The sequence below is a fragment of the Hesperophylax consimilis genome, chromosome 9 (assembly GCF_061612785.1).
Source record: "Hesperophylax consimilis isolate HC1 chromosome 9, BYU_Hcon_1.0, whole genome shotgun sequence".
NCBI classification, from domain to species: domain Eukaryota; kingdom Metazoa; phylum Arthropoda; class Insecta; order Trichoptera; family Limnephilidae; genus Hesperophylax; species Hesperophylax consimilis.
The window spans coordinates 28214505-28232884 of NC_142844.1; the positions used below are offsets into that span (position 1 = coordinate 28214505).

Genomic DNA, 18380 nt, shown 5'->3' on the forward strand with positions numbered 1-18380 from the left:
ATGATAAAAACAAGCAAAACAAAATGCATAAAATTACCAATGCGTTCATTGAGGTTTCAGATATTCTATAATAGAGAATATACTAACTAATTAACCATTACGCCGTTTCTCCGCAGGGGTAGGCAGAGAGGACAGACCGCCAAACAACTCGGTCTTGGCACACACTCCTTGCCTCATTCACATTCATACATCGCCTCATACATGGTCTTCTGTTATTCTGACTCTTGACATGGCCCGACTCAAGTATCTGATTCACTTGATCGTGCCGTGTCTTCCTCGGGCGTCCCCGACTTCTGCTACCATTCACATTTGCATTGCATATACCACAGATTGACTATAATATCATCACAGAAAAGATATGTATGGCCCTGGCGTTGAGAGCTCCTTTTGCAATCACTTCTGTTAAATGCGTCATTTATGAGAAAGAGGGAGCAAGCATCTTCATCATCATTCATATCGCTGAACAGAACCATAATATCCTCGAAATAGATGCAAAAGAGGTTTATGCTTTATCTTTATTTGAGGAAATATATATGCTTTCGAAATATGAATGCTTTATTTCAACACCTTAAAATATTTTTAGGTGAGTTAATCCCTGGAACGTAATCCACCTATGCAGAAAGGTGTTAACTTATACATTCTTAACTCGTAGGAGATCAAATGCATATGCTCTGAAAGTGAGAATATCTGCCTGTAAAAATGCACCAATCAACAGAGCGATTCAACTGCTTAACGATGCTGCATTGACCATTGACATTTTCAACATCACTTACAGACAGTTTAGCGACTATCTATTGATGCATGTCGCAATACAGTAAAACTGCCCCATGACCTTTTTGTACCTACCTTTGCTGTATTTCCTATCAACCTTTTCTAGTTACATATACCATTGTAACACAAGAATGTCACTCCTTGCATGTTTGTTTGATACAGATTATCTTCTTAATATTTGTTTTAAACCATTAATATACACATGTTATGTTCTTACTTTGACTATTTGTTATTTCTACTATTCACTGTGCCTTTAAATGTTCTACATTATTTGTAATCTCTGCAATATTATATTGGTGTACAACTGTTATACGAAGACTTACTTTTATGGAAAAAAAATATAAATAAGAGTTCCAACTGCTTTGAACTGTCTGGAGTCAGTGGAACTATGGTATACCAAATTAGGGTATGTTGTAAGGATGGAGGGGGTGAGGTGTACCTGGCAATACAGATCTGATCACCAAACACGTCTGAAATCATTTCAAGCAACAGCTTGATTCTGAATGGTAGTGTCTTTCACCACGGCGATACTGATATTATCTGCCACTCAATTAATAATAGTTAACTTACATCGACGTTCAGCGACGTGTGCGGGTCCTTGGCGGGGTACGGCTTGGTGATATCGGTGATGGTGGTGGCGGAGAGTGGGGGCGGGGGAGGTGGCCGCGCTCCCTCCAGAGCCTCACCCAGGGTCAGAGACTCCACGATGGTGGCCAGATCTGCTTGATTGATCAAAGGGACATTCGTTATTTGTATATAACAGTTGGAATTTAACTCCGGTACAATGATAGCAGTAGAGGCTTTTTGTGCCCTTTACGGCACAAACTGAGACGGATTCATAAAAGTTATATCTCCTTTTGTATTACGGCAGGATAAATGGACTTACGCACTGTTAGAAAGAGGCAAAGCGTCGCTTTGTAATCGCACTTAAAAGTTTACCATAGTCACTCTCAAATAAGGGCCTGTTCCCACTTCTGTTTAAAAATCGGGCATTGTTCTGTTTTAAAATCATTATATATGGAGCTCAATCAATTATTTGGAGCTGTTCACTCTTATCCGACACAATCAAACGTCGTCTCCGGCACTTTTTGTCGAATTATAGGTTTGCATGGAGCTGTTCACACTTGTCGTTCCGACATGCGCCTCGCTACAACACCCCTGCTCTCCAGTTACACGGAAGCGGGTTTTTACCGAAACAGAAGTGTGAACAGGGCGTCGGACGTCCGGTTTTTTGCTGTCCGTTTTTTAAATGGAGGTGGGAACGGGCCCTGATTGTAATATATTCCATAGATGACATCGTCACCGGTTGTAACAGCTTGGAACAAGCTCAACAAACGAAAACCGAAGTTATCGAGCTGTTCAAACGAGGTCAATTCGAATTGCGGAAGTGGGCTAGTAACAAACCAGAATTACTCGCCGATCTGCCTCCGGAATACTGCCTCAATGACTTGGTGTCCATGGATGTTGATAACTCTCACATTCTCAAGGTATTGGGATTAAAGTGGGAGCCACGACATGATACATTTTCATTCGAAGTCTTATGCCTCGATCGCGAGTTTACTAAACGCACTATCCTCAGTGAAGTCGCTCGGGTTTTTGACCCTCTCGTTTTTCTATGCCCTTTGACGTTTTTCGCCAAATCCCTAGTACCAAAGTTGTGGGTTCTAAAGGTTGGGTGGGATGACACCCCCTCTGTTGACATTGTTCGTCAATGGGATCGTTATACTAAACAATTACCGCTCTTGAAGTCGTTCAAAATCCCTCGATGGGTGTCATTCCCTCACATGGAGTCGTGTCAACTTCATGGCTTCTCAGATAGTTCGGAAATTGGATATGGCGCGGTAGTTTACTTGCGAATCATGGATGTTGACGATAAAGTCCAAATATATTTGGTTTGCGCCAAGTCTCGAGTCACCCCCACAAAAAAGATTTCATTGCCTCGCCTTGAACTGTGTGCGGCAGTTCTTCTAGCAGATCTATTAAAATTCGTCAAAGATTTATACGTACCATTGCTTCCGATCTCCAATACCTTTGCGTGGTCGGATTCAACCATCGTGCTCGCCTGGTTACGTTCTCTTTCGTGTCGCTGGAAGACTTTCGTGGCTAACCGTGTCAGTCACATTCAAGATGCCCTCGAAGGGACTTCCTGGCATCACGTGTCATCTGGAGATAATCCAGCGGATGTCGCTTCTTGTGGCCAATCCCCAGCCGATCTAATCGATAACACGTTATGGTGGGCGGGGCCTTCGTGGCGGATCCAGTCATTCGATTCTTGGCCGTCTTTCGATGGCAATGTCGACGAAATTGAACTTCACTCTGAGGAACGAGTTCGATCGTTATTTGTCCAACAGGACGAAAATCTGGTGGACCTATTACTAATTAAATTTTCTTCGATTCAGAAGATCCAACGCATTCTCGGTTACTGTCTTAGATTCATCTACAACCTACAGAATAAAGAATCTCGTCGTTTGTATCTTCCATTAAACCGTGCCGAAATTCACACTTCACTTTTGACAGTAGTTAAACGCACTCAACATGTACATTTTAATGATGATATCACGCGCTTGAAAGAGGGCAACCTTATGTCGAAACAAATGCGGAAGCTTAATCCCTTCATTGACGACCACGGTGTGCTCAGGGTGGGTGGCAGGTTATCTCGATCTGGGCTCGAATTCGAGTATAAACATCCTGCCCTACTTCCTCGCGAATCTAAGCTTACTTCTCTTGTGATAGACGCTCTACACTAACCAAATTATGTCCATTGCCTAGTCAATGTGACTAATCATCTTCGCTTCCGCGGCGCATTCTTTCTTATCATTTTCATTATTATTATTAATATATATTTTTTTTCTTTTTCTTCTCTCTTTTCACTGTTTCTTCGTTCACGCAACGTTCCACAGCATTGCCCGTTTTGTTTCCTAAATTTTTTTTTAAAATACACGTTGTTGTATTTTGGTGGGCGGAATGTTCCGTAACGCCGATTGCTTTTGACAGGCTGTGTAATAACCAATCATATCGTCAGAATTTAAACTGTATAGTTTAAGTTCGCACAAGTCAGCTAAAACGACGGATAGCCGTGAGCCGAGCCAGTTGCACAAAAACGGTTCGTCCTGTCAACTCTCGATCGCCGGTTGTCTAATCGGAATAATCATAAGACGTATTTTTATCGCAATTTAATCTAAAATAACGAGTGCTAACAACCACGCTAAACGTCCCAGTGCTGACAGATGATGCTCACTATGCAGATTTCACCATCTCCTCCCGGTAAGTTGATTGTGAATTAACGTTATGTATTGTGTTTTTGCATCGCCTGTCACAAGCCATATAATTCATTTACACTTTATCTGTGTGGAATAGCCCTTTAAAGTGCGGCTATTCCAACCCCTGTTCGTTCTTCGAACATCAAACACCATTGCTTGCAAATTTACGAAAGATTTGTCAAATTTACTGTAGTTTTTACTAATTATTTTTATGAAATGTGACAATAACCTTTACAATACGTTTGTGTAATTAAATATGTTTTTAGTTTCATATAAAGTGGTATTTTTACAAAAAAAAATTTAAAAAACAAACAGTAAATATGACAAAATCTCAAAATACCTGAGAGGTTAAATGAGAAATATGATAAGGCGATAAGTACGGCAATACCTGTATTGATATGATGGGTGGAGTTGTTGATGGTGGAGAGGTCCACCGTGTGCGGAGGTGGGTGGGGCAAGGTGACATCGGCAATAGCTTCCGCCGCTTGCTTTGCCGACAGATTGTCTGCTGAGGCGGCTTGATCCGTTGAAGCAACAGACACCTGCCATTCATTCAAAATAACATTTTTTGTCAAATATTCAGGCTGGAATAGCACGCATACAAGACACAATAATTAAAAAATCATTCATCACAAAGTAAAGTAATAAACACCCTTAATTAATGTTGCCCTATATAAAATTGACATTATTTATAAATCTGGTTTTTCATGTGAAATTTTGGGGATAATTTAACAATGCAATTTTTTTTTACCCGCCGTGGTCGCGTGGGTCTTTAAACACCCGAACTTCGGTAAAACACAAATATTTTCTTACTTGTAGTCGTTACACAAAATATATTCTCTTGTGACATTTTTATCCAAAATTAATTTACACCATTCGATTCAGATTTTTTTTCCATATCTTATATGAGAACACATCACACAGGATAATTTTTCCTTGCACGATATTGGCTTTATCTTATGTATGGCACAGGGAGCTCTTGTCTTCGCAGACGCTTAGACAGGTTGTTGTTGCTTTGATTATTTCGGTGACCTACGGCGTTTTTCGCGTCACCGGCTTATCAAGGGTCAGAGCGATGTGACTTAAATTTAGGTAGGCATCGTTCGAATGGTTGTGTGGCAAGTGACAACAAATGAAAAGACATTGATATTCCCGGGTTCCGTGTAAAAGTCTATAATGACGGGTCAGAGAATTGTTCTAACCTGATTGTCAGTGGCATCTGGCAGACTCGGTGTAGAAAGAGACTTGCGAGAGATGAGGGGACGCTGATGTGGGGGCCTCTGGGGTCCCGGGGGCGCCACGGAGGGGGCGGGGCTCCCTGCCCCCTCGCGCTCTGCAGCCAGCTTCAGGTCGTACTTCCCTTCAGCACCCATGCGGTAAGAGTTGCGGCCTCCATGATCCCATCTAGATGAAATAACATGTTTGTTTTAAACTTTTCAATGCAGGCCATTTAACCTCTCAGAAAAGGACTTTTATTTACTTTGTGTTCCTTTGCGAACTGTCAAAACGCGAAAATTTTTGTGTTATTCACGAGTTTTGTTAAAAGCTTCATAACTCACGTTTTGGGAAACGTAGCCTCATTCTAAAAAATGTTTTGGAAAGATTATGAAATTCACTATCGTATTGTTTTGTTATACGTAAATATTTGCGTTTCTAAATATACATTTTCTGAAAACGTCAAAAATATGTAAAAATCGCTGACCATTATTTCAAAGCTGTGAAAAATGTACTATTTTCTGAGTATCATAAAGAAATAACACTTTATATATTGAAGAAATATAATTAAAAACTATTAGTCACCTCAAAATATTAACCGTCCAAACTAAAATATTTTTAATAAATTATTTAAAAACGCAATAAATTATGAACGAACAAGATGACAAGTCCAATCGACTTAGATAATGCACCTCGAAATTCCATAGATATTCTTGAATGCAGACGCGTAGCGTTATTCATTATCGATACTCTGTTTTTTAAATCATGGCAATCCGTATACTAGTGATGGAAATAAATCGATTTTTGTAAAATCTCGCGCGTTTACGTGAAAAGACGTACTAATGTCTTGACCGCTATTATCATATTTACGTCTTTTGACGTTCTAATGTTCCGAGTGGTTAACCCCTCTGGCATATTCTGTCAGAGTATTTCACTTTGCAATAAAATCAAAATAAATAGAATATTTCTAAACATATTTGATAACATTTGATAAAAGAATGTAGGTGATGAAATACGCTTTCAAATATTATTATAACTTAGGAGTAGGCATATTCTTATTCTAATTTTTGTACAACAGGTTTATACCTACAAATAATTTTATTATTGTATGCATTTACTATTTACTTGCTGTTATAATATGTCAAATGGATATGGTTATATGTATTTTTACTATTACTTTTGTGAACTTACAATCTTCAGAATATTATTTTTTTATGAACTGTGTATGTAAAAGCCCAATGGGCGTATAAATAAATAAAATTAAAAAAAAATAAAAATTATTAGAAATAAACATAATTTTAAAAATATGCTAATTTTGATAGTTTTAAAAATGGTTCACCTTACGTTTTTTCTAACTAAATAATGACAAAAAAAAACAAACACACAATTTATTAAACAAATTACTTTTTATGTCATTTCATATAAAAAAAAAATGTAAAAAATTCACAATGTTTCATAATACATTAACCCAATAAAAAATTAGGAGACATCATTGTTCCAGTCCCATGGAAAACCTAAGAGACTTTCAGTGTAAGGTAGAAATCTGTTTTAACCTGACGTCAATCCATCCGTTGTGCACGTCCCCACACACGGTCCCCTCGGAGGGTGTTGGCCCGTCCTGGTCCCGCCACTTCCAGTCCAGGCCGCGCACCACGCGTGCGCCTGCGGCCATCTGGCGGAACTGGCCGCGCAGCAGACGGCGCTCGCGGCGCAGGCGGGCCTCTGTCTCCTTGCCGCCGGCCCCAGGGCATGTCGCTCCTCCCGCCGCCTCCTTGCAGGTTATGTTGCTCGGGGTCGTGGCGTCCGTCTTGAGATCTTCGCACACTCCCGTCACCTAGAATGCGAAAAAAATTGAGTTAAAATTGCATAATAAAAGTGAGATAAGTTCAAAATCACCTCAAGAGAAGATAAGAAAAATCAAATAAAACAGATTCTACAATGCAAGTACTGGGAGATGAAATTAGGAAAAATAAATATCAGCAACCTTTATAATTTATAGAGGAAACCAATAAACATTTGATACGCAGAAATGGCAGATCTATTTAACTGCACGGAAGGTAGGTACAAGAAGGCTATACTAATTAAGCAATATTAATTTTACCTAAGTCTACTTATGTTCTGATGTACTTGTATCTCTTACATTTATGTTCTTCATTTTCTTTTTTGCTTATATTCATAATTCATTTAATGCTCTCTGATGTCTTTGTACAATCTAATGCCACATTTAATTATTATATATATATTGTTTATTATATTTAGTATTTTAATAGCCTGAAATTACTGTGATGTGCAATTACTGTTTAAGGAATATTTATATGTACCGTTGAAATTAAGTAAATAAATACAAAAAATAAATAAATAACAGAACAGTGACGAAATAGAACATGACAAAAGAATCGGTTAGGTTAGTTGTTTGTTTGATGTTGTTTTGCTATGGAACCCAACAAATCATCAACTTACATGTCCGTAAATTTCAAAACCGCTCAGCGATAGGTAGTGAGTCTGCGCACTGGCGTTCTTCCCATTCTGTTGCAGGCGCACGTGTCTGTAGGGGCCGTCACCCGAATCAGTCTCGGGCAGGGGCCAGGTGGCCGTGCCCCCAGGCTCTGAGAGACCCCGTTCGTCGCTGTGCTGTAGCAGGGTCACCCAGTTGACGCCGTCACGGGACATCTGGATTTATAATAGAAATGTTATTAATACTTTCAGCTTCATAAATCCCACAATTATAATATCCTGTGATTTTTCACAGGTCTGTACAATTATTAACCAAATATAGATTCTACAAACCTGGAACAACCAATTCCTAAGAGCCGATCTTCCATAACCCCTGGCGTGTCTTAATGTGTAGGCCGTGGGAGTGAGCCAGAGTCCCAGGTCAATGCTGAACCAGGCGCGCTTATCATCCCCCGTGTGACAGTTGAGGGGCTGAGCCTCGCGGGACAGGATGTCCTCGGGGCGGCCGTAGGGGAGCCCCCGACCATCGGAACAGGTCACTGTCACCAGGCCGTGCGCCCCCGGGTTGACCCACTCGCAAGTGCCCCCGTTTGAGCCAACGTAGTAGATGATGCCATTCTCGTCAAAGTCATGCTGGAATGAAGCAAGATATTTATAAATTAATTTATAATAAAATTTAATGATATTTGTTGAAAACAGGACATTGAACAGGTCTGTTCTGTGTCTTCCATCAATCTTCCCCTGAATTACTGATTATTCCCTTGTTTCATTGAATTCCGCTGGATGAAAGTCTAAACTTTAGGGCCAACAGTTTAAACAATAGTTTCTCCACAGTAGGATTTTCATCCCTTAATGATAATTATTGATAGTATAATCTTTTATTTGACATTGATCATAATGTGACTATTTTACGTGCTCTTAGTAATGATAATTATTGATAGTACATATAATCTTGTATTTGACATTGATCATAATGTGACTATTTCACATGCTCTTACAACTTATGCTAAAAAATTCTTTTTTTATACTCAACATTCCAATTTAATCGAGCGTAATAAGCAAATAAATTAGAAATAAATAACCTTGTGCGTGAAGATGATGGGCGCATTCCTTTCGATGGTCTTGAGGAAGTGGAAGGTTGCCCGGTCCAGGTCGTACCACTGCCTGGCCACGGCTCGGAGTAGGAACCTCTCCAGCTGCTTCACGCTGACCAGCGGCTCTGTTCTCAGGGTGCGGCCGGACCGGTCCAATAGACCTGTCTCACCAGAACTGCGCTCCAAACGGAATCTGCACAAATTAATTGACGGGGTTATTAAGTATAATGATAAAATATGGAAATATAAAACCCTCTTAAATAATACTTGACCCAGGCTCGTCAGATGTCGCCTGAATTGTCGGAGTGCGTTATGTTGACTATATTCACGGTAGTGTTAGTTTTCGGTCTAGGCCGGGCATTTTTAGTATCATTCATTCTCTTTGGAATTTTGTGCTTTACTTTTCATACCCAATATTTGTAATTATTAAGAAAATTGAGTTGAGTTTTTGAGATACACATTGGAGTTCCAGAATGAGTTGTAACATATTGTAGGGTGTGTTTTTATTTACTGCATTGTAATTTGAAAGTGACAAAAATCTTACGTGACAAAAGTCATACTTAGCATTAAGTCAATTAAGGAAATCAAGCCATTTCCAACCCAACATAAGAATGAGTATTATTAGACTAACCTCAGTCTCCTAGTGAGGATCTGCAGGCCAGGAGCAGCAGGTGGGGCATCATAAGCCAGTACCGGGAGTCGCTCCACGCTCTCTAACACGGCCACCAGGTGGCGTGCCAGCAACGCTGCTCCTCCCAGCACAGCCCACTCCCGCACCACCGTGGCGCGATCCAGGCACATCTTCTCTGCATCCTCAATCTCACCCTCTTCTGAAAATAACATCAAAAATTTATTAATCACTTATCAATCATTCAATTAAAATGAATTATTAGCAACCCCTCGGTTGAACTTAATGAGAAGAAGTAGCTATCAAAGCAACTGTCATGGGGATCTCCACCTATCTATGAATGAAAACTTATTAACCTAGCGAAGTTCTTTTTTAACTCAACCGTTTTGCATTTCGTCTGTCTATAAATTTGCTTGTACATTCCGTTTCCGTTTCTAGACAGTGGCCATTTTACTGATTCAATCTTTTTTCAAATGTGAAATTGTCTTGTTTATTTCGATTTTTTGTTTGCATCTTTTCAATATAACGGATGCGTGGATAGCTGTTCATAGAACTACTAGCTAAATATCTATACATCTATGTATGTAAGGAAGAGTGACTGTGGCGGGCGGCCACGTGACACCGGGCGGACACCGTGCGGGCGGCATGGATTTGATTTTTATACAAAGCTAGTTTTATTCTGAGATTGAAGAAATTTTGCACAATTGACCTTCAAAACAAGAGAAAGGTCACTATCTACGTCTGATTTCGAAAAACTATGTATAAGCTGGGGCAACTTCAGATAGTTAATGTAAACCAAAGCCGTATTTTCCTATTATTAATGGATGTGTGAATGTAAAGCCATTTTTACTACATATTTCCACAATTGCACATTATGAATAAAATTAAATCTAAAAAAAAATCTTAAATTGAATTTTGGAAAGTGAGAATTCGAGGTGATGATTGACATACTACCCACACCAAATATTTAAGGTGTAACTTTGGTTCTTATAATGTGGAAAAGGTAAACATTAAAAGTTTGGAGGCCGCTGCACTAGTTCATAAGACATAATATGAATTATATTGAGAGGGCATGCCAATTGTACAGGACAGATATTACTTACCAATAGAGTGAGGATAGAGGATGACACGAAGAGCTGGAGCTAGCCCGGATGAATGCAATTCGTAGGCAGAAAGTAATCCATCGTCTCGCAGTAATGCTTCTAGTTCTTGCAATGCGGTTAGCAGCACTGAACGCCAGTCACCTGAACAACATTATATATTGTGTTAGAGAAAAATAACTAACACATTCTTTGCGGGAAACGAGAAAACTCGTCATACGCCTTTTTACAGTAAGACGCGGGAGACGAGTTTACTCGTTTTGTTGCGCAAAGCGGTAAGGGGCAGAAAACTTGTAAACAAGGGGTTCTAAATGGGTGCGGGGTCATGTGTTTTCTATTGTCGGCGGTACCCAATCTATCTACCTGTCAGTACAATGAGTTTGAAACACAACAAAAAATAAAATCATTGTCGCGTATGTTCCGCTCACAAACTATGCAGTGAAACGCGATACATGTGCAAGTTTTGCAATGTGCCCCTGCATAAAGGAAAGTGTTTCGAACGCTATCACACATTGAAGCACTATTAGGTTATAGTTTTTCTTTATATGTATTGAAAATTTCTAAATAATATTTTAATTTGAATAATGAATAAATTTCGATATGTTATTTCGATTGTGAAATACTGTTTTTTCTATGATTCCCAAGAAAGTAGAAAGTTTTTGTTTATAAAAAAAGGAATTACGCATACATTGCTAAGTAAATAAATAGAGACATCTTTGTAAAGTAAAAAACTGAAAGTTTCATCGAAAAATATCAAATAGATCATAAGATATGAATATTTGGCGGAAAGTCTAATTTTGGGGCTAAAATTAAAAAAAACACCCGCACTTCGCCCCCAATTTGGCGGTAAAATGCCCGACCATATAGTTTTAAAATTATGACAGGGAGTTGTTAATTATAAGGTAATTTTTAAAAACAAACATAAGTATAAAATCCGTGTACAAAAGCAATTTTTTTTTTTAAATATTAATTAATTTTATTAGGAATTAGCATGTGTTATACAGGCTTGTAAAACATATGCTTGGGTCATATGAACTTCTGTGGAACCGCTACCTTATCTAGAGCTTATTCAATTTGGGAGGCGGTTATGGGTACCGCAAGTACTGCCAAGCTACATTTTTATTTATATATATAAATATTTTTTTAAGAAAGAAACATTCCCAGATTACGAATAACCTGACAATAATTAGAGAATTGCCCTACTATCACCACAGTAAGCGGAAAATGATGCTTGTGTCGTGATGCAGGACCTAGCCTGACGAGGGATTGAACTCACAATGCCCTACAAAAGCTGCGTGGTCGGCCAGATGGGGAGAGGCCGGTTGAAGGAGACCCTTTGACCTTTCCAGTCAGACTCTCTCCACCCATCGCTTTATATTTTTTTCCTTCTCAAAACTTCCTCTCGTTCCTTTTCTTAAAAAGAACCTCCACACAACATCCCTAAAGATGACATAGGCCGGAAGGGAAATTATTTTTTTTAGAATGTTAGATACTCTCAGTATCACCCTTGTAAAATTTATAACTGAAATGTTGCTTGAAACGGTTTTAGTCGAGGTGATAATTGACCAGATGTGAATAACCATGTACTTCCAAGCCTTTCTCTTTCCCATCACCTAGGGCCACGTTAGACAAATCACTTTAAATGCACACTCAAGTTTCTCATACTTTTCTGTGGAATCAAATGTCAAATCTATAAAAACGTCAACAGCAATTTACTTTAAGAGAAGAGATTAGAATCTTGTTTGGAGCATTTTCTGTATTAATCACAAGAATATTATGGAAGCGTTTTCATATAAACGAGAACAAAAACGTCTGCAACAAAGTTGAATTTTTAAAATTTAAAATCAATTGTGCCGCAGACAGTTGCAAAAGAATGAACAAAAAAAAGTACTTACAATCACTCTTGAGCTGCATGGGTAGCACTTGGCGCAGACAGTAGACCAGTGTGCCCAGCACGGCGACGGTGGCACGCGGGACCCTCTGTGCACGTGTGAAGTGCGCGTCGTGCAATGCACGCGCCCGCCCGGCCACCTGAGCTCGCAGCGCCTCAGCCCGCCCCCGCACGCGTGCCCCGCGCTGGCCCGGCGTGACAACACGGCCACGCGTGCCAGGCCCACCCGACCAGCCTCCGCCCATTTCTGCACCTGGTGTAGTACAAAATAATGTTAATACCTATCTTTAGAGAAGTTAATAAGTCGGGTTAGGTCAAGAGTCAGTATAACAAGAGACAATGCGTGAATGTAAATGAAGCAAAGAGCATGTGCCAAGACAGAGTTGTGGGTTGGTTATCCATAGAAATTTATGTTTATATTCAAACATTCGACATCCGGTTTCTTGAACAATTGAATTGCTTCTTATTTTTGTAGGTTTAAATGTATATTATTTCAATGACTCCTGAAAGAAAATTACATTCAAACGGAGAATAAATGCGTCAACCTTGAAATATCAGACGTAAGTAAAAATATATCAGGAACTTGCCTAGAGATGTCTCGGCTGTAAACGAATGTTTGGTCCCACGATTCGACTCAAATATGAATCCTGGCAAATCTTCCCGAAGAAGTGTGGCTTGCTGCTGACCATCAGAATTGTGAATTTGTAGTTCTCTGTCTCTGTGGAAAGAAAGAAGTAAATGAAATAAATCAAAAATAGACAAAAGATTTAAAAGAGAATATTTCTTTCAGACGTCAAACACCCGTACCGTCTTTTTGGGAGATATTTGTCACAACCTGATACAGACTTAATTCATGCTGTCTCATTTTTATTACAGTACGATATATGATTAAAACAATGTTAGAAAAAGAGAACACCACGCTTTCAATTCGCACACAAAATTTTACCAAAGACGTTTCCTAAAAGCTTGAAATTATTTTATGAAACAACATTTAGCATTTGAGAAAAATTTGTCAAGGTTTACAAATTTTTCACAAAATATTTTTATATAAAATGGAAAAAAATTAAATGCCATAACTTGTATAGTACCTTTGTCAAATTTAATATGTGTTTTTAGTTTTGTGTAAAATGCAAACAGTTTCCATGATAAAAACTATATCTATTTTTGCGATCAAATTTTTAATATTTTTAATTGCATATGTCGATTTGTAATACTAAAATCTGTAATCTAACGAGTGTGTGATGACTGTTTGTTTGCTAAATAAAATAAAATTTACCTTTTGGATGTGAGTGACCAGTTCCCGACCACCAGTTTGGTAGCACCGGGATGAGACAGTATTGGCTGAGGACTTGAAGACTTTACACCAGCTCGAGCTCTCTGAAGCTTTTCTATGAACTCTCCACGATTTTCTATCAAATCATAAATTATTGAATTCAATAAACTTGTTATAATACATACTATTCTTATTATAATTCTATAAAAAGCATGATATTGCATTCATAGACACAGTAATCCCTCACCAATCCGCAATCCCAAAAACCGGACAAGTGTCCAATTAGTGAAAGAAGCCAATTATAGTGCATACATACAAAATATGCTCAAAATTAAAACAAATATGTATTTCGTAAAAACAAACAAACACTTTGTTTTAGAAAAGTTTAATTTTGTTAAACACATTTGTCACTTATGTTTTAATATTTCCATAAATACCGAATTTGATACATCCGTATTTATATGGATATTTATTTTTATTATGATACATTGATATTGTATTTATATTGTAGTTACAAAATTCCAATTTTTTTCGTGTAAAGTTAACTTTGTAAGATTATTCAAACAAGAAACGTGGCAGAACCATAGAGTAACAACAATAATTAATTGCGAGACAGTTGCTAGAATACACAGAGAACTAACCGAAATGTCCTAAAAATGGACCAACTGAAATGTCCTTCAAATGGACTAACTAAAATGTTTATCAAATGGACTATCTGAAAGGTCCTACAAATGGACTAACTAAAATGTTTATCAAATGGACTATCTGAAAGGTCCTACAAATGGACTAACTAAAATGTTTATCAAATGGACTATCTGAAAGGTCCTAAAAATGGACTAACTGAAATGTCCTAAAAATGGACTAACTGAAATGTCCTACAAATGGACTAACTGAAATGTCCTAAAAGACTAACTGAAAGGTCCTACAAATGGACTAACTGAAATGTCCTTCAAATGGACTAACTGAAATGTACTAAAAATAGACTAACTCAAATGTGGCTGGTAAAATGGTCAGTGAGAGCAAGACGAACTAGAGTAAGATAACAGATAACCCAACCTGTCGGTGTATTAAGCTTGGCACTCGAGTCTAAGTTCACGGCAGACTACTGAATTTAACATACGAATACCGACGAATCGTAGAGCTTGGTTTTGTGCTTTCAACTAGTAAAAATATCGGTAGCAATTATAGTAGTTGTCAGATAATTGAGCGGCGAATTACTGAGAGAGTATCGTACTTATTATCGGAGAAGATACTATTTACCAAACAGTTTTGAAAGTAGGTATTGTTCCACATAAAAGCAAACTAAGTTGATCCAAAAGTAAGTTGACTTATAATCTATGTAAGTGAATCGAAGAAAATAACCTGCCAAAAACTATATTTTTACTTGTCCCAAAAGGACATCTCTAAGAATTAAAAATTGATGATTGATTTTGCTATATTGTTGACTATTGCACGACGAATCTAATAATTAGCCAAAAATTACTCAACAACAAATCTGCTACCAACGTATTCACTAAATACCACAATGAGTTATTATAAAAAGTATTTGTGTTATGTTTGCTAGCTACAATAATTATTTGCCAATGTACAATTTACAATAATAATAATAATATGGTTTATGGAGATACACAAATCATGTTTACATTCTATCTTACAATGATAAGGTGATGTGAGTGCTTTGTTAAAATATGAAGAATGAATTACCTTCGCTGGTAAGAGGATCTGAATTTCTTCCTTTGCCTAAATCCAGAGAAAAATAAAACAGGGCAGGTTAACACAATGAAATGAAAATTCAAGCAGATGAAGCAAATCATACATGGGTTGAAATTTTAAATCATAAAATATTTATCACTTCTATATACAAAAACGAAAATAGTATATTCACCAATAATGTTAAAAAAATTAATAAATTGAGGTGCCTAGTCCAAAACTTTTAAAAACAGAACCAGGACAATGTTAACAACCCCAAATTTATATAAATTTTATTTGTGGTATCATTAAAAATTAACATACATGTGTGATTTAAATAATGCTGTAAATATCATGTTCGAAACAAATATTTATTTTAATTTTTACTTCGATCCATCCCAATTTAATAGATTTCAAGATCACAAGAGATATTGCAGAATGATTCAAACTATAATATAATCAAGATTGATAGGCGTAACTAACAATGATTTTATTCCAATTACTCGAGCACGGTCGCGCTGTTAATATCAAAATATCAACAGATATGGATATTGCAAATTGACATACGCTGGCAACACTGGCACATCTGTCTATGAACTGACATTCCTAAACGTCAGATGGCAACGTTAAAGTTAAAAATACTAATAAATTGACAATCTCCAATTGAAATATTAACTTTAATATTCATTGGCAGTCCGCATGTACTTTTGACACCAAAAAGGGAGTTAATTAATTAATGAAGTCTTTAATTATAACTAACAAATTTTGTTTCTCAAAGTCGAAATGCAATCAATTGATCGCGTCTTAGATGGATTAATTAAGTGTTTGTATCGTGTATATGATTTCTTTCAATTCTAAGAGCTTAGTTAGTTCACCTCCATTCATTAAGTTGTGCATATTGACATCTTTTCCGACACCTTGGAGGCCGCGTGAAAAGCAGCGGCTTCTTTCTACTGACTGTCGGAATCATTTTCTGACCGTGCTCGCAAATATCCATAACTAACTATAGATGACGGATTTTGTCAATATCGTATTGACAAAGGGCTTTATCGATCGTCCGTGCTAGAACCCAAAACTTATGAAAAAAAATATTTGTGTATGAATGTATATATTTTAGTAGGAAAGTAATAAGTACATATTAAATTTGGAAGTGAAATGATTTTGTAATGGATGAGAGGATATGCAAAAGAACGAGAAATTTTGCGTGCAGAGAACCATGTAGACGTAAACCAGTAAATAACCTCGCATTCCCCATACATATTGAAATATAAATACAAACGTATCTGAAACCATGCCATTTATCACCAGAGCACAGATAGTTGACTACATTGTCAGTATTGTTTTAATAACAGGATGTTTTCAACTGTTCCAAAATATGTACTAAAATTAATTTCAATGGAACCTATACAAATCATACAGTATTTTTTTAAGACAAAATATTGAAATAGCATTCATACCAAATATTTTTTACAGTAATTTTAGAAAGTCTAAAATATGTGAGTATCAAAAAGGATGTGTAGAATACAAATATTATATTTAGGCTATATAACCATTTAAAAATAAACAGCAACAGGTGCAACTAGATAGACAGAAGAGAGAATAATATCATTACAGAGATATAACTATAGGAATTTGTTACAATGCAAATATGCAAAGCTTCGCATTATATAAATATATTTGAATAGGAAATACTTTTGGATAAATTTGTGGCAGCTGCAATTGTATACTTATTGGTAAATTTGGTGTAGAGTGAAAAAGACCTGTGTTGTCGGTTTGGTGTTCAGGACTGCCACTGCTGTACATGGTGGCCAGTTTGCCGTCGAGGATGAAGCGGAACCAGCCGTTGCTGCCGTTGGACAATTCCAGGGCTGCCGAGTCGCTCCAGAGGTAAAGGCAGTCGCGGCCCCGACACAGCGACCAGTCTCTCCACCAGTACGCTCCGCCTAGCAACAGGTCTTGGGCATCGTCGGTATCTAAACAATAAATACATTATTATATTCAAAACAACCCTTAACCTTTTGAAATTCATAGCAGAAAACACTCGAATGCCACCCGAAAATACGCCGAGCTGTGCAAAAATTACCTTGGTAAGTTTTTGCTAAAATATCAGAATAAAAAATATAATTTTTTTTTGGTGATTATTTTCTGTTTACTAGACAATATATTTTAACCAGTGGAATGCCGATGGGTCTCTGGAGAACACATGGGCATTCTAATATTTTCCTTTTTGAATAATTTTGCGATGATTTTTACGAATTTTCTGAAGGCTTAAAAAATATTTTTCTGTTTTATGCTGCGGCCTTCAACAGGTTAATATTCATATATATTTCACATGTATATCGTTAGACGTTTCCCGTTTTGGAAAAAAAATCCGTTTTGGGATACAAATGTAAAAAAAAAATAATAATTACAAATTATAAACTGGTTTTAATATTTCTATAAAAACCTGAATACCTGACACGAAAAGATAATCAAAAGATGTTTTCAAAAAAATAATTGAAACGCCGTTGAATGAAAATGAATTTTGACATGCATAGATAAAATATTTTCTAAGCAGTCAGCACGAATGATATTAGAACGGTGACCGGTCACCTATCGACAATTTCAGTTGTAGAGGAATATTGAGGAGAGCGATCCGTATTTGACTCGTTACGTTAGTTCATTGAGTGTACAAATTAAATAAATATTGAGCCTACCATTGCTTTGGCTGGCTTGTTCCTCTGGTGACTGTTCAGCCGTGGGAGTGGTGGCATCTGCAGCAGCGGATGCCAGCTGCTGAACCTTGGAGATGACTCCGAGACGAGCAAACTGCTCCAGGTAGATGTCACTCGCCTTCTGCATCAACTCCTCGGCAATAGCCAGAACAGCCAGTTGACCATCTTCATCCTCCTAAAGAGCAAAATAAAGTTAGAGTTGCTACTGAAAATGTGGACGAATCGAAATTTACATGACAAACATGTTTGGTTTGTCAAATGTTTGTATTTTGTACAACGTATATAAATTGA

At 37.5% G+C, this 18380-nt stretch overlaps 1 protein-coding gene across 7 annotated transcripts in view; it reads right to left on the reverse strand.

Moving 5' to 3' along the window:
• Ufd4 (ubiquitin fusion-degradation 4-like) overlaps window positions 1-18380 on the reverse strand; it is a 71737-nt gene that overhangs the window by 30085 nt on the left and 23272 nt on the right. For 3 of the 7 annotated variants that reach the window (XM_089635885.1, XM_089635886.1, XM_089635883.1), the window contains exons 14-28: window positions 18072-18264; window positions 17136-17348; window positions 15391-15426; window positions 13690-13822; window positions 13001-13131; window positions 12418-12666; window positions 10526-10666; window positions 9426-9624; window positions 8783-8987; window positions 8034-8333; window positions 7707-7916; window positions 6800-7080; window positions 5234-5435; window positions 4420-4573; window positions 1342-1493 (exon numbers count right to left, since the gene is read on the reverse strand). In XM_089635885.1, the coding sequence (XP_089492011.1) occupies window positions 1342-1493; window positions 4420-4573; window positions 5234-5435; window positions 6800-7080; window positions 7707-7916; window positions 8034-8333; window positions 8783-8987; window positions 9426-9624; window positions 10526-10666; window positions 12418-12666; window positions 13001-13131; window positions 13690-13822; window positions 15391-15426; window positions 17136-17348; window positions 18072-18264 (2799 nt within the window). The remainder of the gene's footprint in view (window positions 1-1341; window positions 1494-4419; window positions 4574-5233; window positions 5436-6799; window positions 7081-7706; window positions 7917-8033; window positions 8334-8782; window positions 8988-9425; window positions 9625-10525; window positions 10667-12417; window positions 12667-13000; window positions 13132-13689; window positions 13823-15390; window positions 15427-17135; window positions 17349-18071; window positions 18265-18380) is intronic. The other 4 variants (XM_089635890.1, XM_089635889.1, XM_089635884.1 and 1 more) reach the window with 3 other exon arrangements.